General features: G+C 38.9%; 1 protein-coding gene across 5 annotated transcripts in view; it reads left to right on the plus strand.

Annotated features, from left to right (window-relative positions):
* The window catches only part of rapgef2 (Rap guanine nucleotide exchange factor (GEF) 2), a 107,204-nt gene that overhangs the window by 22,391 nt on the left and 60,318 nt on the right, over positions 1 to 24,495 (plus strand). For all 5 annotated transcript variants that reach the window (XM_039621114.1, XM_039621104.1, XM_031758968.2 and 2 more), the window contains exons 2-4: positions 5,383 to 5,453; positions 8,210 to 8,266; positions 19,076 to 19,159. In XM_039621114.1, coding sequence (XP_039477048.1) covers positions 5,383 to 5,453; positions 8,210 to 8,266; positions 19,076 to 19,159 — 212 coding nt within the window. The remainder of the gene's footprint in view (positions 1 to 5,382; positions 5,454 to 8,209; positions 8,267 to 19,075; positions 19,160 to 24,495) is intronic.

Genomic DNA, 24,495 nt, shown 5'->3' on the forward strand with positions numbered 1-24,495 from the left:
AGGGAAAACCTCCACCTTTCTTAACTGTCGTTTAGGGTGCAGAGCTGTTTTAAATTATAGCATTAATCACTGATAATTGACTCATCTTTTATCAAGCATGTGCTTAATATTCTGTTCTCTCAGCTTGTCAAATGTGAAGGTTTATTACATTTTTCAGGTATCTTAATCGAAACCAAACGTAGTGTTTTGACAGCTTAGTCACTAAAATACCTGAGAACATCCTTCACCAAGGTCAATGCACTGATTATTATTTATTTATTTTTATGGAGTTACCCAGATCCATGTTAAAATTTAATAGGTGCTTCTTTTGCCCATTCTGCACCTATCATATCATTTTAATGAATTTAAGCATCTTTGTTTTTGAGAACAAAAAGCACCAGTGACACGCCTGCTCTTTCACTCTGACGGAGGAATGAGCTCATTCATTCACAATGAGGTCATGAGATGGTACCTGATGTGGTAGAACCTGTCAGAAAGGAATTTGTTCTGTCAGACTTACGAATGTATAAATTAGTCCTTTAATTGAAAAATCGTAAATGGCATCTCGATTGTTGTTGCCAAAGACGACAACAAACAAGGTTGATATCAAGGAAATCCTGTACGCACTACCGTCTCGTGCTATACATAGTTTTCAAGAGTTTTAGGCCTAAAATAAATTGTTTTGCTTTCCCGTCACTCGTGTCATGTGTGTTATGCAGCAAAACAATTCTTTTACCCCTCAGGTCACCAATGCAGCCGTTTCTCGGTATTATCTTTTTGCTATCGTATTGCATTTGTTTTTACTGCAACCTCCAGTTGTTTTAGGTTATGGGAAATCTCAGTGAACACAATGCAGGAAAAACATCACAACTTCCTTGACCTCCCTCTGCACACTGAATGCTTTGCCACTCAACAGGCTGGCAACAGGCCCGACAGTGCACCCTTTCCCTTTGGGGTCTTACATAAGGGGCGGAAAATGGAAGCGTGTGTGTGTGTGTGTGTGTGTGTGTGTGTGTGTGTGTGTGTGTGTGTGTGTGTGTGTGCCTAAAACTAGGAAGACAAGGCCTGCTATTGTTTAATTTGTATCCTGGAGAGGAAATGCCTCCGCTCGTCTTACTGCATTGCACTGCTACCATCTGTCTTACAAATGACTCTGTAGAGTGATGACATATTGTGTTGCGTCAGGGAAATAACTGAGGGACTTGACAAAAAGGTTCAGTGCCAGTATGTAAATGGTATGTGAGGAACGTCGCGGCTAGTTTTGCACAAACAACTTTGAAGTATCCCCGGGGCTTTATAGAGCACAAAACAGCATCTTGGTATGTTTTTCCTCCTGTGGGGGCCACCTGTGTTCTTGGAAGGATTAGTTTTGAAAAGGAAGGGGGAGGGATTAGATGGCATCACTGAGTGCAGCCTGGGAGTTTGAGCTGCCAGAAGTTTTCGGGGTTTTTTTCTTCTTTTTACAAAAAAAAAAAAAATGAACAAGCTTTGTCTTAGACAAACAATGAGGAGAATTTTTGGCTAGATGCAGCCTTCATCAGCATGTCCTAGTTTCTGCTGCCCACTGCTCTTTCCTTCCTGTCTCTGTTCGAGGAGAGAGTGGCTGAGACAAAGGATCAACAAAGACGTAAAAGAGCATGAAGCAGGCATCACCTAAATGATGAAAGTTTATGTCAAAGGGCCTTCATTTTGATTTTGGTTCTAGGAGAAAGAGTGATAATAAAATCAGCTTTTACAAGCCTGTGCAAAGGCTTCAAATAGTGAAATAAAACAAATGAATTATATTAAAAGCACTAAAGCCCCGGTTGGTTTAAATTTGATGCCCTGGTCCACGCTCTGAAACTTTCATTTATCGTTTTCCTGTGTACTTTGTGGTGATTGTGTTTGGCTCAGTGTAAATAGAAACCAGTATTAGAAAGAAAATCCAACCGGAAAATGTAAGGCTCGGGGAGTGGAAAAGACGGGGTCCATTACATTCTTTCCATACGGTCAATCTAAAATATTTGAGACTGAAGCCACAATTGATGGTTCTGCATATTTCTTTCTGCTAGGCTGTGTTTCAGTGGCGCTGTTTTATTCACTGTTATGTCACTGTGAAAAGGAGGTTTAAAAAACCCCTGCAACCCTGCCATCTAGTGGTGTCTTTTGGTTTGAATTCTGTGTCTATGGTTAAACATAGAGCAGTTATTATTAGTATTTTATTTTTTATTAAACCAGTGTATGCTAAATGTTCACCAAACCAAGATGGAACAAATAAATTAGTATTTTGTATCTATTTTTCCCTTTACAATAAAGTAAAGAATAGTGGCAGTGAGAGGAGGAACAATAATGCAAACAATGCAACCAAGTTCCTGTTTGGACGTATTTGTGGTTCCTCAGAAGTGGTGAAGTTGCTGTTGCGTGGTTTGTGCTTTGTACCACTGCAAACCCACCAACATGCATTATAAATATAATGACCTAATGTGTCAGAAGGTCATGCACACATGCAATGTTACAAAATCTACAACAAAAGGCTGTATAAGAAAACTAGAGTTTCCTTTAACATAATGTAAAGAAATGTCTTTAGTGTTGCTGCTTTTGTGGTGTGCAGGTAGCACATAGGATGAGTTTGGCTGACAAGGATTTGCAGTATGGGAAGATTTGAATTAAATTTTAATAAAAGTTAGTTTTGGTTTAGGCAAAATTCATAAAATACTTTGAACATTTTTGGCATTCAGTTATTATCTTCAGTAATTAAGTAAGTGCGGATTTGTGTTATTTGAATGAGGGTGTACCTTTGTGCCCTCGATGAACCTGGTGAATCAAAGTTCTCCTTCCAGCCAGTAGGTGGCAGTAGAAGTCTGATCATTATGCTTGTTGGACCGTGACTCCTGTTCATTGTGTTTCTGACCACAGACACAGTGAACATAAGGATTTGGTTAGCGGGGATATCACAGTGTGATGTAATAGGGCTAGGCAACCCTCAGGGTAAATCGAGTTTCTGTTTATAAAGACCAAACCCAAATTTTAAAAACAGTTTGGGTCTGACTTGATATATATATGTGGGGTTTCATGAAAGCCTGAATATTTATTGACAGCCCTCAGGAATCACTCTAAGTAGAGATTGCAGGCTTTACCTCACTTTCTCTGAGCAGAGAGTTGGATCTTTTTGGGATCAGCTGCTTAACTTGAAACTTAATAAATGGATTAAAAAGCAGAACACTTTGGTTCATTTTGCTTTTTCCTTTTTTAGAGTTTAATTAATCTTTTTTTCCCCATTTCTTTTGCTTACCTATGTTTCTTGTCTTTTGTTTTTTTTGTTTTTTCACGGCCCCATCCGAGCCCCTCCCATATGGCTGTGTTCCCCCAGAGAAGCTGGAGGAGGTGGGTGGGGAGAGGGAGGTCTGGGCTTCTCTGCTTAGGCTGCTGGCCCCGGATAAACGGAAGAAGATGGATGGATGTTTTTTGTTTTGTTTTTCTATACATTTTTTTTTTCTTCTTCTTTTTTTTAATTTTTTTTTTAATTTTTGCTCCGACTTAACTCTACCTAGTACCCCAGCTTTATGCCAAACTACCCTAGTTTTTATATTTTGCTTATAGTTTTATGATAAAATTTTTCACTTGAAACAAAAAAAAATGTTTATACAAAGGCTTGTAACACTGAGGCTCCTCTGACACTCCCCTCGTCCTCTGCTGACACATTTTGTGACACCAATTCAGCACAAACTGTGTCATTCAGCATTTGTGACCAGTATTTCATAAAATTTTCAAGCTGATCGTTGTTGCTCTCAGAAACATAACCCAGACACAGGGTGTCCATTCTGTGTCGCTTCATGCGCGTGTTTGTGTGTCTGGCTGGGTCTTAACACAGGCTCTCTGTTATCCCGTCACTCTGCTGTCGACATATCCACCTCCAGTTGCCGCCGACAAAGGCTTCCCAGTGGCTTCGACCAGCAATGCACCACAAACGCACACACAGTCCGTGCCCCAGTGTGTGCCAGTAGACAGTGGAGTAGCTGTGCAGGCTGCCAGCTCTCAGTGAGGGCCACTTTGTTTCACCTCTGGCTTGGACTCATGCCAGACAATCTGAGAGTCAGTCACTGGGTCACTTAATGAAGTAATTGAATTGGGAGTTTATAGTTATTCAGTGGAGCTCTTTTTATAATTTTCTTTTCCTATGCGAGGTGCTTTATTGCTTTCTATTCCAGTGTTCACTTATGCAAGTCAATGTCACCGTCCCTGTGAAATGTTGTCTGCCGTGCAAGAACCCCGTTTGTCTGCAGCAGCATCAATGATCAGCATTGTAATAGGGTGTGTATGGGCTCTTTAAAAAAAAAAGTCTTAAAATGTCTCAAAGTATGCATTTACTAATAAAAGGCCTTAGAAAATTCAAATTCATTTTGGATGACTCTCAAATGTTTTTAGTCTCACCACCGTGAGATTTTTCCAGCACACAATGCTGTTGTTTTGTCCCTCTGTACACATTTAGATTGTGCACTGGGAGTGCATCATTGAGGCTGTGCTTTACAGTTCAAATACCCATTTCATGCTCTTTATATGTGTGCAAAAACAGTTATGACGATTTTTCCTGTGGCCTGCCAGGCTTGTAATATACTGAGAGGAACCCTGTGGATGAGGATCACAAAGGAGGCTTCGCTAGCCTCACTAGCCAATTTACACAACAATGTTCCTAAACTTAACCAAACGATGCCATTTTTGTCTTACTTTCCTTAAAAAGGTTTGAATTTACCTTAAAATTTCAACTTTAATGTGAATAATGGTGAATAATTTTGTTGAATTTAAATGTTTCCATTTTATTCAATTAAAAAAATAAGTAATGTTGTGGTTTGTGGATTTGAATATTGAGTAAGTGCTTCTTTTTAAGCAATCAGTGTGTGCTGAGCTTTTAAAGCCCTTTGTTAAAGAAGGAAATCAATTATTTACAGGTTCCATTGTTTCAATAATCTTTTGGTTTTCTGTGTTTTATACAGTAAACATTTCTTTGACTTCTGAAACAGTTTTGAGCATTTCTCATAATGTTGTAATATTTTACAGACAAAATGGAAAATGGGAAGGGGGGGGGGGGGTTATTAAGAAAAGGATGGCTGAATGGATCGATGACGAAGATTAACGACTCTTTTGTCCCATCACTTTGAAGCTAAAGCTGCAACTACCATTTTATTTTCACATTATTTCACATTTTCATGCATTTCACACTAAATTGTAATTAATCAACTTCCAGAGTGCAAAGAGACATTAAGTCATATTTTATCTGAGCACTGGTCCAAACCCTGGTCAACTTAGAATTGAAGTTAGTGGAACTATGAGTAGAAACAGTTTGTTTGGTGTGGCTACTGCCAGTTAATTTTCTATCGATCACTTCTCTGATCAATAGGCTAATATATGTATGTTCTTCTTTCTCAGGACCTGGAGATCGTCTACTCTTATCTCCATGGGATGGAGGCCTTATCCAACCTGCGAGAGCACCAGTTGAGGTGAGTCCCTGCACACCTCCCCTGTACTTAATTAACATTTCCTGAAGCTTGATATTCCCATTGCATGAATTTAAAATTCAAATTAACGCGTGGTGACAACTCCTCAGTGGTATGCTGCATTGTTGTCAGGGGTGGAAAATTAACATTGAACCACTAGCTATGCTGTATGCTATTGAGCTACTTCTATTTCTTTGTAATCCAGGAGCCAGTGCACCCTCCAACAGCATACTTATTGGATTTTATTTTTTAGACTTATAATTTACAATAAGCATCCAAGTGCAGTTATTACTATAGTGCATCTTTATGGTTGGTCTCTAGCATCTTAAACCAGCATGTTTATTATTCAGTTTTTAGTACTTCTGGACCTTTCAGTCTTTCTTTGTAACACACTAATAACAAATGTTCATTCTTCATATATTAACTGGCTGGAACTTCATTTTTAACAAATGGACATAAATATCACTACATTTTAGTGAGCTTCTCATTTCAACAGTCAAGAATGTATTTTGTAATATTTCTTTAAAGTTGACCTGCTTTTCTCATTTTCAGTTTTTGACATACAGCTTATTTTATAATGGATCTCGATGGTTTGAGTTGGTGCACCAGCTGAAATGAGCCATTTTGGCTCCTCCGTCTTCTCAAGAGGGCAAAAAAAGGACTTTTCTCCTCCAGATAAAAATAAATGATACCTGCCATCAGACTCTTAAATCTTGATTATTACCAGCCTCAATACCACTTATCCATGCCCAGCTGCTAAAACTGCAGAAGTTATTTTTTCTCTTCCAGTTGTATAAATCTCTGTTTGACAGTTAAGCGAAGCCATTGTTGCACTTTTCCCCTAATAATCTGTACCTATACCTGACCGGGTCCCCGTGAGGCCGTACTCTCTGCTGAAACCTTGAAGTAATGAGCCCGCCCTGCTCTACCGTTCATGCGTCAGTTTGCCTTTTGCTCCTCCATCTTCTCTGCCTGGCACACACTTTCCAAACACTGCATGTCAGAAGTCTGTTCCCAGCATGCCTCGTGTGCATACATGTGGATTATACTAGCAAGGGAACAATGTGGCGGTGCATGACCCGCGAGCTAGAACATTCCACTGTGTGACCCCTCAGAGGCCTCCCACCCAGCACTAACCCCTCTCCCTCCTCCTTGTTTTGGATCGTACAGAAAAGGAATGTCCCCGTAGTCCCACAGACCAACCCCTCTTGCCAACTTCAGTTTCAGCAACTTAAAAAAAAAAGAAGAGAAAAAAAAAAAGCTCCCAGCCAGACATCCCACTAACGATATGATCATATTATACTTCTGTTGTCTGAACATTTTGGGAGGACTGTGTTGTTTTTCTTCTGTGGTCCTTTTTCACAGTAACTTGTTTTTCTAGAGCTGGGATTATATTTAGGTCTTTGTGTAAAGAGGCTACAACATGCTGTCCACCCGCAGCTGTTTTTGAAAGCTTTTGTGTTTTGATCAGTTACTGTTTACTACAGTTGCTTGCATGTGATGTTGAAGAGCATTTGTCTTCTCTATACAGGCATCTGGGGAAAGCCTGACATGAATGGACTTAAAGTGAAAATGTTTCGATTCCAGAATTTAGAACATAAAAAAATGAAATGTGTATATACAGTTATAAAAGAACTCGCTGCACAAAAAGAATACAAGAAGCTGTGAGGCTGGATTTTTAAGGGCAGAGTTAAGTTTAAAGATTATAATATTATCAAACAGATTTTTTTGCCTCTGTACAGGCAACAAGAATGCCGGTCTGTCTGTTCTTCCCAGGCCCAGAAGCTGGATATATCAGGAATTCCTTCAGGGAATTCCTTCATATTTGCTACGGACATCCACTTGGACTCGGGCAATAAATCGTGCATAAGACATGCAACCACAGATCATGTTTGATGCTGCTAAAAAAATAAATAAATAAATGCCTAAAAGTACAACTGGGTAAAAATCGAGAAAAAGACAATTTAACCAGTGGTGCAGTGGGACCACATAGTCAATGTGGGCTTTATTTTAGAGGACATACCAGTACATACTCACTCTGCTTTTGTTAAGTAAGAAAGTAAATCACTGCAGTGGCTCAGCTTAAACGTAGATGTGTAAAATTTACCTTTCTAATATCTTTAGAAAGGAATCTTCCAGATGTAAATGTTTCACTGAATTAAGTTTAAAAGTAACAATTATGTAATTGGTGATCAATTACTTAAAATACCATAAAGCATACCCAAATAAAAAAGGAGATTTTTAAAGCTTTAATTTTCAGCAAATTTAATGCCCAGACATGAACAAATGTTTCTCTGCAGTTTGAGGATAAAGCTATCTCGCCATATTTTATAAGGAGCAAGGACTGTAGTCTTTACGTTGTATATTTGCCTAGAAAAGAAGATTTGTCATACCAGTTATAAACCAAGTATCATTTAACCAAGAAAAATTAGAAAATTATGAGGCAAAACAAGTCACTTCACCTATCAGCAAAAGCCTCAATAGACCATAATGCAATGCAACAACCAGAACCAAATGGACAACCTGGCAACTCTTTATAACTCGCAGCACTCTAAATTTTAATTATAATCAGCAGCCGGTTTTCTGACTGTCAGTGACTGTTGCTGAAGGTGACTCTAGGATATGCAGAAATTTGCTAGTTATAGATTTATAATAACACAACATTTGATAACATTTGATCATAAATTCACTCAAACACAAATATGATGCCTAACTGTGATTCTTTCTTCCCTCTGTTTCCTCTCTCTCTCTCTCTGCAGGATCATGTGTGAGACGGTGCGTTATGAGAGACATGAGGCCAACGAAGTGCTATACTAGTAAGTACTGTCTCTGTCTGCTTGGGTACTCATAATATTTGTCCAGAGCCGCATGAACAAAGCGAAAAAACGATGGGTAGACAATGTAACAGTATTTTCAGTTCTTTGTAGTCAAAGCACACTTTGCTTCAGGATATAAATCGGTGTTATTGATGGGATGAAACATGCCGACTGCATACAGAAGAGTGACCCCGGTGACTTAATAAAAATAAATGTCATTAAAGTGCAGAAGCGGTATGAGGCAGATCACTCTATAGCACAACTGAAGGATAGAGAACATAGAAATGACATCCAGTCATATTTCAGTGCGATTCAATAAGTGACTGATCTAAATTGTCAACGAAAGCTGGGAATAGCTCCTAAAAGCATTTTCTTCAGTTTGGAGAGAGCCAGCAAGGCACTAGTGGTGATGCTTACATGCTTCCTCCTGTGAGCTATCTGTTTGGAGGGTTAATGTGATCAGAAAGCTGCATTGACAGCTTTCAGAGAGCGCGCGCGCGCGCGCGCGTGTGTGTGTTGGATCCATTTTGAAAAAGCTGGCACAACTGTGGTAAGCACAAAACACACACAGTGTTTGACTGCTGTCATGTATTGAAGTCTTCCAAACACCCAGAGTGAGAATTAAGACAGTTAATTAACTCTGTCAGCGTCTCGGGGGGCTACAGAGGGGGCAACATCCCTTTTCCTGCCTTCCTATCCCCCGTGTGTGTGTGTGTGTGTGTGTGTGTGTGTGTGTGTGTGTGTGTGTGTGTGTGTGTGTGTGTGTGTGTGTGTGTGTGTGTGTGTGTGTGTGTGTGTGTGTGTGTGTGTGTGTGTGTGTGTGTGTGTGTGTGTGTGCGCGCGCGCGCATGGTGTGGAAAAGTCAACACCTCATTAGAAGCCCACTTGGCAGTGGGGGAGCTGATTAAACAATAGGAATGCAGATTAAATGGTGGCCACAGTAGAGTCCAGCTTCAGCAAGATTCCTTTAGGTGCCCCACACCACTTACTTGTACACACACTCAGAAACACTAAGGCTACGTCCACACTAATGCATTTTTGTTTGAAAACGCATCGTTTTCTCTCAGTTTTGGCCTCCCGTCCACACAGAGACTGCGTTTTGAAAACGCTCTTGAAAACGCATACATTTGAAAACGGTGCTTTCGCGTAGCAGTGTGGACAGCGAAAACGGAGACTTTCAAAAACGATTATGCATTTTAGTCATGTGACCGATTAAACAAAGATAGCTGAGGGCATTCTACAGCAGTTGTTTTGTTTGCTCTCAATTTTGACAGCCCTATTAAAGATTAATATCAGTCTGTACATGCTCCAGATAGCTTTTCTTCAAATTCTTTAACTCTCAATTGCTTTTGCAACTTTGTACTTTTGTGTTACTCGCAGCAACAACTCCACCTCATTGTTAGTCCATTTAAAAAACTTGGTGCTTTTCCTCAACATTTTGCCGCGACGTTTCAAAGAGCCGAAAAGTAAATAAACGGCTGACAGAAATGAGGCAGGTCGAATCGTCTTGCGTTTCATGCATGCGCAGCACTGGAACGTTTTTGGCCGTTTCAGTGTGGACGCACAACGACTGAAAACGATAGTGTAATGCGGAGCGTTTTCAGATGAAAACGCTGCTTTCAAATTTATCCAGGCTAGTGCGGACGTAGCCTAAGTATAATATATGTAACTTTATATTGACATATGCAGTTAATTAGCTCGTTCACTTTTAACCTAAGTTGTTAAAATGTATTTTTAATGTCTTCATAGCCCCTTACAGTAACTGTTTGCAAAGTCATCATTAATAAATGTTAAACCTGACTGCTTTTTATTGCTTCAGAAAAACCAAATTATTATTACTACTAGTAATGTGTGGTTAACACATTCTCTGAGCACATGAAGGATCCCCAATTCAGGACTACAAGGAGGCGCAAATCCCCAGGAGGGTTGTATCAGGAAGGGCTTTTGTCGCAAAAATCTGCCAAATCGAATATAGGAACACATCCACTCTGGTAAACCCTTGTGAATAAGGAAGCAGCCTTTTTGTTGTTTATCCATTGGTTATTTAAAGGTACCCTTTCGAGAAGCATCATCTTGGGCAGTATGCTGGCTGTTGACTCACAGTGAGACTCAGGCAGGTTCTTATGTGTGGAGTTGCAGGTTATCCCTGTGCTTCCTTGGTGTTTCTTTAGGACTACAACATTCATATATTGGCTTTTGCCAATGTATCTGGTATCAGCATTTATAATTTGCCAATAACTTAAAGTTAAAATAAAGAAATGATGGGATAATTGAGAATTTATAAACATTATTTTAATGCAAATCCTAAAGCTGAAACTTGTGTTTTAATACTTCTTGTAAAGTGGGTGTTATGGGTCACCATCATTGCTATTCTCTGCTTGTGTATGTGGGTGTGATCTGTGTCTTTAAGGTCTAGATATCCTCACTTGATGACACCTTTTAAGTGCATGGACTGGGCCTACTTAAGTGGCCTCCTTCTCAACTAACCGGCTCTCTGGTTTTCTTACCCTTCATCACTACCCAGGTTTTACATCGCACTCTTTATTGGTTGCCCGATTTTGTTAATACATGATGTTTGTTGTTGTTTGTTTGTCTTCCTGCTTGTGTTGCAGGATTACAGGCCAGCCGTAACATAACGGGAGATTATTTTAAGCAAAGTTTATAGGTGAATTAATTGTTGTAGCCTTGGAACTGCATTAACTTCCAGAATCATGCTGATGTTGACACATGAGAGATTTTTCCAGTTGGAGCTAATCTAGTTAAGTAAACTTATGGTTGTTATTGTGACCTTCACCACTTTGTTGTTTTTGTCCAGTAACCCTGTTGTGGCCCCTGGCATACCCAGGAATCCAGATAAAGACTAGTTGAGGCCTAGTCAGATAGAATCTGTCTCTTAGGAAGAAAGCGGTTAAGTTCTAGAGTTGGTTACTGGAAATGTTCATTGTAGCAATAACATGTTGAGATAAGCTTAGTAGTGTTAAGAGTTTGATTTGGACTGACAGTATAGAGGTTGCAGTAGTGCTAATGCTAATTAAATAGCAATAATGGTCTAAAATAGTCTGAAGTGTTGCTGAAAATGAAATGTCTGTACATTTTGATTCCTTACTTTTGTCTTTGTGCTGGCCTTTGCAAGTAACTGTTCTATTATGTGCTTTGTTGGTTGTGAGGCTACGTTAAAACTGTTGCAGCCTTTCAAGCCAGCTGTAACAGCAGTTTGCGGTTGAGTATGAGTAGGCACTTCAAGTAGTGGTGACATAAATTACAAAATTTGTGTCCTTATTTACTGAATGTGTTTTACTTTCACTAGTGTGTTAGTACCAAGGCTACTTACCTACACTGGCAAAAGATCGAAGTTTTATTTAAAGTTGGCTCTTTGATCAAATCAACCCCGAATATCCATACCTGGCAAATAAAAAATAAAAGTCCAAAAATCAGACCTCCTTATTTTGATGCTTGAAAGCTGTGGGTGAGGAAACTTCTGAAACAACCAACCACCAAATAAACACTGTGAAAGGATTTTAAAGTCTACTGAATATTGTTCGTCAGATAGGACCTTTAAAAGTACATTAATACAGTATTTTCTCACTGAACTGGGAAAGAAGCTATTGAGCTGCTGTCTTTCTCTAGGGTTTCAGTGTTGTCAAACATCTTTATGAAAATGAAAATGATGGAAAAAAAAAATGTGGATAAAATTTCACACGAAACAATCATTTTCAGCACTAGCTCCTTGGTGTGGTCCCAAACAATGTGGAGAGCATAACTGCTGGTAGTGTGCTAATTTACCCCTGAGCTAAAGCACAGAAACACAGCATGCTGTTTTGCTTTTGGGAAATTGCCTCATTTGATTTGCACAACTGTGCACGCTTACGCCAGTGTTTCTGGTTGTGTCTATTTACAGCTGTGTTTGCATGTATTTGTATATGCGTGCCAAGCTGTATTAACCTATAAAAATTGGTCAAGGCTCTCCCTTATAAGAGCTGTGCATTAAACAGCAGACGATCAGACTGAGTTTTCTCTGCAGGGTTTTAATCAACACTGAAAACACAAGCTTTTAACAATCTATCTTCATCTCCTCATCTGTTTATAACAGTGGCAATAATAGGCTGCAAAATGAGGGCTCTAAAAGTTAATGGGGGAATTAAATTTTGATAGTATCAATATTAAGTTGTATCCTAGAAAACCACATATAGTCTAAAGCATTACAATACTAAAGAAATTAGTTTAAAAAAAATGCATTTAAAGTTGGTCTACAGTGACACTGAATCAAATGTCAGAATAATTTCCAAGACATTTAAGAGACAAGATTTATTTATTTTTATTTATTTTTTTTAGTTGGAGCTAAAGTTGACTGCTTCTGTCAAGGGAGAACATATTCAAAAGGACATTTTACATATAACTAAATCCCAGCTGTCTATTTATATATTTCTTTCTGTTCAGCAAACATGCAGTCCTGCTGAAGTGACTTTTGTAATGACTTCCACGCTTATAACTTTGCAGGCCCTGCATGGCTGTTGGCAGGCCTGCAGTAACGATTGGATGATAAGGGTAATAGTTTTAAAAAGTACTGCCTTGGGCTGCACACTCATAAAGACACATTCGGTATCACATGAAAACATCGCATCCTGCATTCTGCAAGTCTGAACCTCTCTGGATTTACCATCCGAAGATTAAAGTGCTAAACCCTCGAGATGGTGGCTGACCTGGCACATTGTACAGTGGCTGGTGAAGAGGGTTAGCATCATCTGGCTGGTCTTTAACCTCTTCCATGTCAGCTCTATAAATGAAACCCTTGACTTTTGACCCTCTCTGCTGAGTGAAAAATCCAACTGTATGTATTTGCAGGGCATTGTGCATTGCAGACCATAGGGAGCTATCTGCAGAGAGCATCGGTTGCCAGATAGAGGCAGTGACTAAAGAACAGCTGGTTTATGGGCTACTTTGGTTGTGCTGTTGTCGGTCCTTTAGCCACTGTGGAGAAGAGCAGAGTTATAACATGCAAAGAGCTGAAGTTAAGTTTATTTTCTGTGTGTGTGATACCTCTCCTGTTCCTAGTCATCACTGCTGTCACTCCCTTCCCTGGTCTGACCCACTTGCCAACCAGGCAGCATTCGAGCGGTATAGTTGAGCTATGCACTGGTAGGTTTTTTGGAGAACTGCAATGGTGCACATAATCTGGGTTGAAATCTCCCCTCTGTAGGCAAATACCTACACAAATTAACACAACTACAGTACCATAAAACAAGCATTATATAGTTTTAGGATTTAAAAAAAAAAAATGATTACACTGATAATCCATTTTGCCACAGAGCCGGAGTAAACCGTTGAAATACATTAATCCCCCCGTCCAAAGTCTGTACCCTTTTTTTGAATCATTAATGTGGTTTCACATTAACTTCTGATCCTGTGCAATTTGTGCTTTATGTTTATGTTTTTGGTTGGACAAATTAAAATTGCCTTGGGACTTTGAATGGACAGTAATTGTAAATCCCCCCCCCCCCAAAAAAAAACAGATAATGTTCGTCATAATGAACTGAGGACAGACTACTGAAAATGATGTTGGCTTTTTTTTTTTTTTTGTAAATCAATGAATTAATTTTTTTTAAATTAGTGTTTTCAAAAATGATTTGCTGAAGCCAGTTACTCATTTCTGTCGAGGAGAAAACATTATATTTTATCCAATATATTATGACAATATTAAAGAAGAACACTTAACAGACTGTGATATTTTAACCCCTGGCTAAGGTTCAGAGGGAGCAGCTGTCGGAAAGTTGCCTCACAGGCAGCTCCTGTTCCATGTGACAGCGTGAAGCTGCTTTCCTTCGTAAACGGCGTCATGGGAAGGTAGATGAAGGAAAACTCTGGGAGAAAGAGCTGAAAAACTCATCACATCCCAGCGACCAGTCAGCTTATATAATTATTCATTCCAGTAAATTCTGTTCTGCTTGTGTGGCACTGACATGGAGACGTTAGTCATTTGCTAAGTATCTGGTAGAGCTGCTTTTTAATGACAGAAAAATGACAGATGGATGTTTATTTTTAGAATAAGATTTTTTCTTTTCTTTTTTTTTTTATATCCTGTCTTGAAAGGAAATATTTTGATGATATGCAAAAAAGTAGTTTGGTCAGAAGTTTTAAGCGCTGGACTTTAACCAGTAGACTCTGTCGTCTCCTGACCTTTTTTCTTTTTCTTTTTTTAATTTTGTGTTTGTTGGACAGTTGAAAACTTTGAATGCCTTATTTCATAATATCAACACAACATTGTGAGACTGCCAGTCTCCTGAGTCCATGGTAAAAGCAGCATGACAATAACAAGTTAAAATAGTCAGTTGCTTGTATGCCCCTTAATGTGAGTGTAGAAACACTTCTAGTGTTTTGAAACTCCTGATTGTTTGTGTGTGTTGTAATAATATGTGCAATAATATAGAGAAAATTGGCCTTTTTTATGTATTTATTTTACAATATTCTGTTGTATAGAAAGACTTGCATTCGGAGTTAATTTAATGAAAGTCATTTATGAATAAAGTTCAAAAACTACACTTGCAGAAATGTAATGACTTTTTTTTGACAACTGTAATGTGTGTTATAAAGTCAGACCATCTAATCAAAGACATAAATCTTATGACAATCCATATTATATAACGCTATATATGGTTTCTGAAATCTAAACTTATACCATACATGAAGCAGACTGTTGAAACTGTGCTGATGCTGTGACTGCTGTCTTAGTTTTAGAAGTCATTACTGAAATGTTGGTGTGGACTTTGGGCTTAGTAACTGTTCTATAAAAAATCTGTAACACACTAGGAAAACGGGAAAACCCCCAAACCATAATGTTCAGAACAGTTAAACTGTGAATTTTTGAGCCTGTAAAATATTTTTTCTAAGAGCCAACTATGATTCCCTTTACTGTTTGCAGAAGGCAATTATTCTTGAATGAAACAGTTTGTAAAAGTCAAACCTAATTTTGTGAAAGTCTTTGTCATAATAATTTTGTCCCCATTTTACCCCTGTTGCTGCCTCCATGGCGATCAACCAGATTCCCCACTGTTAAATGTTTCCCTGTGAGCGTTTTGGTGGATGATGCTTAGCATTTGACTATCGCTTCCAGTACTCATGACCCAGTTCAGTCAAGCTGTCGCTCCACATAAGAGTCTTCTATCTCCTACTTTTTTGGTGTTGTATCTTCTCCTCCTACTCCTCAGCCATGTGAGGTGCTTGCCTCGCTTCCCTCCCTGCATGCCAGCAATTAATAATTGAACATTTCATTTCATGTCGTATCCAAATGCAAAGAAGAGCCATAAAAAGGACTGAACGAGTCTGCAGGGAACCAGATGGAGATCAGTGGAGAAAAGGGGGAAAAAGAGAAGGGATGATTGTGGAGGGAGCGAGGAAGAATGTGCTGTGTGTCAGTAGGGTGTGCTGTCTGCAGCCTCATTAGTTGTGCAAGGAAAATGTGGAGAGGAGGAAGGAGGGGCAAGACTTTGTTCCCTTTGATTAAAAGGGGGAAAAACTCAGTCAGCACAGTGATGGTGGGTGTGGATATACGTTTCTGTGAAGAAGCAGATGTATAATAAGTGCACCCATCTTTTACCTTTCTGTAAGTAAAAACCAGTCCCACCTTGCAGATGTGTGACTGGTTATTAATTTCCATTACCTTGCCAATTAAAGTCTCACTTGAACCAGGTGTTGATGCACAGAGATAATAACTCAAGCCGATGTCTTATTAACACCAGAGAAACTTCAAGTACAAGATTTCATTTCTGCAGACGTTCATCTTCTGTGAGATGGTGAGGTTTCAAAGTACCAACTAATAAACAGACTGCTGGAGGCAGGCGTCGTATAGAGAAACATTTATTTTAGCCTGCTGTTAAGATCATTTTGTGCATTCATAGTAAAGAGAATTAAGTTTTTTGCCTTTAGATGAAGCATAAAGTCCAGTGTCACTCAAATGTGTGCTTATATGGGATTAATAGATTTCTTACTATAATATTATTTAGTAAACTGCACAAAACGCAAGAGGTAGATCTCAGACCCTACAGGCCACAGTTAGTTAAAGCAGCTCATAGCAGCTGTCACATGTGGTGGTGGAGGGGTGGTTATTTGGGCTTGTTTTGCAGCCATAGGACCCGGGCACCTTGCAGCCATCGAGTTGTCTGACTGAGTTTAAACCTTGTATACAACCTTGTATACAAACATATTCTAGAATTAAATGTGAAGCCATTCAAACATCCCAAGCTTGGCACAAATTGGGTCATGCAACAAGTGCATGCAGCCTTGCACTAGGTCATGCAGTTCATGCAACCTGACTAAAATGCTGTGGCAGGACTTTAAGAGATCTATGCATAAACAAATCCATAAACCTCAATGAACCACAGCAACATAAAGAATAGCAGACCAAAATTCCTCCACAGATATTTTGAGCGACTCTTATTTGTATTGAACATTTATGCCTGAACTGCTGCATAATGATATTAAACTAAAATTGTTCAAAATGATGTTATAACTGGTCCTCCAGAGTTTTAAAGCTAAATGTTAGGGTAATGTACCTATCAAGTTTATTGGAGTAAATTGGATGAAAAAACTAATATGACTCTGATGTCTACGTTAAATGTGAAACTGTTGTCAGCAGCTGGTGGGCTTTCTTTGCATAATTTCACCTGCTAAGAGCTGGAAAACTTTATCATATTTCGTATTTGTTCCAGTTTTGTTTCTAATCAGATATAACATGTTAACTGTACTTTAAATGCAGTGCTATAATACATGGCTTAACATGCAAAACCTTACCTAGCCATACACAGTTGGAATTGCATTTTTTTTTTTTTTTTGTTTCAACCACCTTTAAATTTGTTAATTTTCAGCTCAATTTGGAAACATATTAACTAACAAAGTAACCATAACTGCTATGGTGACATTAAGTTATTGTAGCATAAATTACAGCAGTTTACAAGTACTTGCATGTTTATTTTTGCCCATAACTGCTAGGACTTCAGGATTGATGTCAGATTTCCCATACTGCTGAAGGTTGGTATCAGTGTTACATGTGACAGGAATACTTCCTTCTCTGGATTTTTGCTTCTTCTTTACTGTCAGAGGTGCGTTTCCCAACACGTCTGATTAACAAGGCCGTCAACGATGGCTTTTTTTAGGGCTCACAAAACAGTCAAAAATTTCACTGATCACTGTTGTAATTACCTGAAAAATGCAGCACAGTGTCTCCAGTATAATCTGTTTTGATATAAGATTATACTTAACTAAATCCAGTAAAACATAACTCACAATTTATGCTGGTACAGCAGCATTTAGCTTCCTTATACTTTATCTCACCAGCACAGCAGTTATATATGTTGATTCCCCTTGAAGCGCTCTGCATTGAATTGATTGCGTATAGATGAAAGCAAGCATTACTATTATTATTTATTATTGTTCTTTCTTTGTTTGTTTACATTCTCATTAGGTTAATATGTATGTCTCTTTGATAATCCTGCATGTAGCACAGATAGAGGGTTCAGCCTTTTGAGATTATCTCAGCGGTATCTGTGAAGACCCAAGGATAAGCGAGATGATTACACAGACAAAACTGATGAATTTTAAAATCTGAGGATATCCTTTCAGCGTTAGCAGCGTAGTTTATTAACACTGACGTACCAAATGTGGTTTCTGAAAATTATATTTAGTGAGTTGTTTATCTGTAGGCAAATTCTCCTCAGTGGAATCTTTTGATGTTCCTTAATAAGGCCTGTGGTTCACATGCTCTGCCACACAATTCGTAAAACTGAAAAAAGTGCACGTCTTGATGTTTAGTGTGGGTTTGTTTACCCGTCATTTTCCCTGGAAAATGACTTGACAATCAGCTGCATCATCCAGAGGGTCAGTGTGAGGTTATTTCAGAGGCCCATTTTCCCAGTAGTGTGGGGACAGACATGAGTCTTCAGTTCATTCACAGTTCTCTCTCTCCCTTCCTTTCAGTTTCTCGCTTTTTTATTTTTTGTAATTTTATTAATCATTTGGTGCAGCGAGCAGTCTTGCATCACTGATGCATTAAGCCACAGTACCTGCACAGAAAATGGTGATAAGTAAACTGACACAGCAAATAATCTTCATCAATAGATTGATTTGTACATAAACATTTTCAATTCACTGTCGTAGAGGGTAAAACAGTGTTCTGCCTTGTGGGCATTCACAAAGATAGCTGCAGACTCCTACAGATGACTACTTGTTCTTATTATACTACTTTGTAGTCTACCTGGAGAATCTTTGTGCTTTTGGTGGCCTTGTAGTGTAGTTGTTGTGCATACAAGTCTGCAGAGAGCCTTGTACACCTTGGTGCACACACTGATGATGAAATCCATGCCCCACGGTGACCCTTTCATGTAGTGGCATAGATTAAGCAGGGACCCCTTTTGGGAATTTCTGTCAAGAATTGTTTTTTCTTTTTATTATCCACAGCAACAAATGAAATGAAATATTTGACCTTACTTGCAAATCTGTTTTTTAATAGCCAGAATAGCTGTGATGTATTAGGATGCCTGGCGGTGTCTTATGATGCCAGTAGGATGTTGAATTGCTAAAACTTTGGGTCCTGTTGATTGTCGGTGGGGTCTTTTTGGATCATGTTTGTTTTACGCATCCTGCAAATAACAGATTGAGATCCAGAGCATTTTGAGAGAGACATCAATTATAGGCTCATCTTTCCAAATCTAGAAAAATTCCCATTTTGTTCATCATCCTTAATTATACTTTTGGCTGCTTCGTGTCAAAATATCACCATATAATTCATTCCGAGCTAATGTATCTCTTTCTGTCTTTCAGCCCTGATGACATAGGAAGCTGCTGGTACATCCTGTTGTCTGGCTCAGTTTTCATCAAAGAATCCATGTTCCTGCCCAGAAGCAGGTAAGATCATCGGCCATTTTGAATGCTGTTTGAAGGTGTGATTTTTGGCAGTAACATGCAAGCATCCGCTTTCCTTCCAAGCCAATTTAAAATGAAGAAACAAATGGCTCTTTCTCCAAGATTTGTTTCCTGTCTTATCAGCTTCTTCTTAACTTTTATTAAAATTGCCTTGTAAAAATTTTGCACAGCAGCAAATGTTTGTATGCAGTTATGTGATTTCACTAAAGAAAATTTTAATCTTATCATTGTTTCTTTGGTTTCAAAAACAGATTTTACTTATGTTTTTGGCATAACTATTTAATTTTAATTTATATCTTTTTTAAAATCAGTTATTTAATACAGAAGTCTATTTTAACATTTACTTTTCTCTATGCAAATTGGTTTCTTCTCATGTACAAGAATGTTGCTGGGACATCAACATGACTTCTCTGCAGTTCAAGAGAAATACATTAGGCGACTAGGTCGAGAATAAAATACATGTCGTCATTACAAATTATAAACAGTTATCATAAAATACGTTTCTACACTCTAAAATTCTCAAGAACTATATCACCAACACTGCAAAAAGGGGAATGTACATCTGTCCATTCCTAACACTTATCCAATTAAGGGTTACATAGAGGGGAAGCTCGAGCCTATCCCAGCTGTCATAGGGTAAAAAGCAGGATACATAGGCTTGGTTTGAAGCTGTGCAAAACCACATTATAGTAGCTTACACTGTAACACTTGTACCTTGTAAGTAGAGACACCTTGACTAAATCGTATGAATTCCTGACCATAATTAAAAGATTAGCATAAGTCATGTCCTTTTAAAGCTTTTGACCTGTATCACAGTAGTCTCAATAACCTTGGGTAGAAAGCATTATTGTCATCACCATTTTAGCATAGTTGAAAAGCTCAAGTAACACTAACCATTTCATTAGTCTTCCTCTTGGATAATTCCTGCGTTTTCTGATTTAACCATATTGCATATTATTTGTTTAGTTTTTGAGTGAGGCTAGAAAATAATTATTTATGGCACCTTCAGAGGACTTAAGACTCATGTTCCCCTCTCACAGCAGTGTTCACCACCTCTGAAGCCAAGACTCAAATGTTAAAAAGCTGCGATTTCACAAGTGGATCTGTTACATGAAATATCCCTGTAGGCGTCTTGAAAACAATGATCTTTTTATCCATTAGGCTTGCATAACACACCTACGGCCACTCTGAGCTCGAGGCCGTCACTTTAGCCCGTGGAGCAGAACTGTTCCGGCTGTACAGCGGGAGTCCGCTGAGGTCGTTCTTTGGGTTTGTACGAACGTGGGAGGCATTTAAAACGGAAGAGTTGATCGGAAATGTGCCAAAAAACTAGCCCCCTCTTAAATCTAACCTTTTCAGTTTTTCGAAGGTTAAAGTGTGTGTGTGGGATGCCCGAAGGGGGATCTGAAGGTACTGGCAGATTAAAGTTAATGCTTGACCACAGTCACAGAGGAGAAGAAGGCCCTGAAAGTGTTTACCAAGCATATGTTGCAAAGGAGCTTGTGGAGGGTGGATCCGCTGTGCTGTGTGAGACTGTATGGGGTTGATAATTAGCTCAGATGTTCAGAGTAAAGCCAACTGCTTTATTCAGGACTGTCACATTTATGACTTCTGTGCTAAATTATGCATATGAAGCACCAACTGCACGTTGAGCGGTTTTAGTTTCTGCCAGAATGTGCTTCAGTGACACTAGCTGAGATTCATGTGAGCAACTAGATGAAAAGAAGGCAATCTGGCAATAGTTGTAAGGGAATGTTACATCGTGCAGAGCATGCAACATATAATATACCTGCAGAAGAGGCAGCACTAAGCCTGGCACAGTCATAATCTGAATGCCTGTTATAGATACATTCTGTAAAAAAAGCTTCGTCTTTTGTTGAATGATTGTCTTCTTTTACAAGCAACAGCTGTTCATTCACCACAGCACTGACTTTTGTAGACATGCTGGGTGTGTAGAATGCAAAAGTCTGAATCAGTTGGATCAAACTTGACAAGTTTGATTAGTATGAAGTCTTTGTGATGTCTGATTGAGCTTATGTAACAATGGAGCAGGTAAATGTTGAGAGTACTCAGAGTGAGCTTTTTTTTTTTATCATTTTACCCTCCACACTCTTCCAAGTTTAATCCAAAGGTAACATTTCCATTAGTGAGGAAGCAGAATGGCCCCTAGTGTTTTGTTGGTCAACACCATATTAAACATGGCAAAAGGTAGGCTCAGGCTACTTTAAACAAAAACTTTCAGATGCTGGTTTCTTTCCTCTATACAAATGTGGATATTGTAAGGCCTCACTCACACAGTCCTAGACTGGCCAGCAAAACCTAAGTTACTACAGTTTGCCTGGATGACATTGACTTGTTATCTAATAACAAAAAATACTCGCCAACTATTCGCCAATTGACTGTAAAACTAAGAAATCACAAACTGACATCGTCAGCCTTCAAAGTAAAAGTAGCTGCTTTTGGAAACTGATATTTTGCAGGAGTAATGTGACGCTGAAAGCAAACATTCTACTTTTCCACTTTTTGGACTTTTTCCAAGTTTTGCTGTTGGAAGTCAGTGTCTTCCATGTAACTGCAGCAATCCACTAACCAACAGAACACTGACAAAGAGGTTTTTGGTGCAGTATTCTCTTCGCAACAATGACCGCAACTCCACCAGCAACCACTCACCACTAGTCAGGAAATGCATCTTTCGCTAATGACTGGTGGTTACCAGTGAGGCAGCAACCAATCTGTAGGCCTGAGTGAGGCTTAATGTGATTTTTCTGTTGGACACAGTTCTGGATGCATTTGAGAGGGGCACCCAATCAAAATAAAAGGTTTAAAGGGATTGCAGCTTAGACTATTTGTTTCAGATAGTGGGTCTGAATCAAGACCCAGAGTTAGACAAACATGAATTATATAAAGTTACCTACCTGACTAACACAGGTTTGTTAATCTTAGTAAAACGGCACATACACTATGTGTTGAAATCAGTGATACAATAGGAGCCAGTTCATGCCAACAATGAAGTAGAGAAAAATAAGCATTGTTAAATTTACCAAGGTAATTTACTATTGCCCAGGCTGATTACATTATGACCAACTGTCATTGGTTGTTGTAGTTTTTTTTTTTTTTTTTTTTTTTTATATTCATACACTAATTTCATTAATGAAATTTTTGTATTAGCCCCCTAGTATTTTGTGAGCCACTTGGCTCCATTTAAAAGAAAGAACAAAAAAGTTTTTTTGGTGGAAATGAAGCAGAACCTATTTCCTCAGTGACAATCAGACATTTTCAAAATGACACATTCAATGGCACATTCTAAGTCAACGTTTCAAGGACTCCTGGGTCATGAAACTCACTCAGGTTTTGAATGACAGTCTGCATTTTCAGTTCAAGAATGAAAAGGAGAAGAATAAGACTTTTTCTTGACAGCGGCGTTGTGGCTGTATTCCCGTAACAGTGCTAGAGAAACTCTGTACAATCATTTAATATGATGCAAAGCTGTAAACCTAACTGAAATCTTCCTGTTGTCCTGGTAGGAAACGTGACTGTCATAGTTTCTGTGTTAAAACATTTGTTTGTCTTATCATCTTATTATGAACATTTCTGTTGGTTTTTTTTTTTTTGTTTGTTTGTTTTGTTCTGTTTTCTTTTACATGGATTGTTCTTATTAACGGTTTTCCTATAGGGGCAAAACACTGGGTGGGAGGAAAAGATCCAGACACACTGCCTCACCTAGTCTATAAAGAGGACAAATGGTGAAGGTAAAATGGCTCGGAGGGGAAATTGGTTGTGGCACGAGTAACTGAATGGAGTCCAGTGGGACTTCCTGAAGCTTTTAAAGATGTGGTGGAATTGGGTTTCAGACGGGCCCTACCCAGAAATGGCTGTTCATATCTACACTAGCAGCAAGGTTGAAAACCTGATACGTCTCCATCATCCTCTCAGTGCTTCTCTCGCTCTCTTACTGCCGGTAGCTGTAGTGAGATCTGATCCAGGGGGAGATGAATGGCTCAGTCATTAATCGTAGAAGCTGGAACTGTATGCTGTAAACCCAAAATCAAATAGAGCCTAAATAGATACATGTTTGGTCATGGTACACTGAAGGCTGACTTCAGCAAACCGTGACCAAAGTGCACTACTGGTGATTTAGTCAGTTTTAAAAGTGACAGTCAGCCTTGTATATTTTGTTATGATTCTGCAGAGATTGTAACTCTTATTTCATAAAAATGTATTGGCATTTATACAGTACTTCTTGAGCCTTGGTGACCACCCGGAGCTTTAAACTGAGTGCAGCTTGTTATGGTCAGTGTTTCTATCGTAGAAACTCACACAATGCATTGCGGCAGTTTGGGATACAGTATCCTCCTGCCTAAGGAGGTTTTAGACCACCAACTTTCCAATTAATGGACATCCTCAAAAACAGGACAGAGGAAAAAAGCGGCATTAAAATTCAAGCGTGTGTTCAGTGTGTGATCTGCTAAAACTTGGCTTGTATCTACCAATACAGTGTTTTTACATGATGTAAGACAGTTATACAAAAAGCACTCATTTTATCGCAGAGCATCATGTACGAAATGTTATTGTGTTACTATTTTTGGCATCTTTTTACTAAATTCAGAACACCGAGTGGTCATTATAAGTTAACACCCAGGTAGACTGCCTCCTCTGACTTCAAGCAGGCTGAGTAGCGAAGATTGGTCTTGCTGAGGTTAAGCCTAGGGAATGTTTCCTTTTTAAAATTGCAGAGAAAGTCCTGACAAAGGGACAGGAAGGCATTTCAGTTTAACTGACTGCTTACTTGTTTACTTTCATTTTTAGTTGCCACTTATTTCTTTTTTACACACCGTCTGTTTAGGTTAAGATACCAAAGCTACTTGGCTCGGGTTATAAGATAATGGTTTGATTAGAAATCTACACTTTCACATTGTTAGCCACATGCAGGTTACCGGGGTGATGACTGCACTGCAGATTTTAAATGTGCTTTCAGTTCATGACTGATGAGATCAGATGATAACTGCCTACTGAGCCTGTTAGCAGCCACAGGATAGTGCTTCCTAGTGAGATCTATGGGATTACAACTGATAATGACCATTTAATGGGATGAAAACATTTGGAACGGGTGATCTGTTGTGACAGTTGTCTTCCACTATATCACTCTGCACAGAATAAAACACAATTTTTTTGCAGCTGCCACTTTCCAGATGTTACACATCTATTGGTTGGGCCATTATTGAGATGGTTGTGTTTTAGGCGAGTGTCTTTGAGAGCTTTTCAACTACTGAGCTGTTAATGGTTTCAGGGATGAATTTTCCTTCAGAAGATTTTCCAGT

This window comes from Oreochromis aureus, linkage group 2 (genome assembly GCF_013358895.1).
Source record: "Oreochromis aureus strain Israel breed Guangdong linkage group 2, ZZ_aureus, whole genome shotgun sequence".
NCBI lineage: Eukaryota > Metazoa > Chordata > Actinopteri > Cichliformes > Cichlidae > Oreochromis > Oreochromis aureus.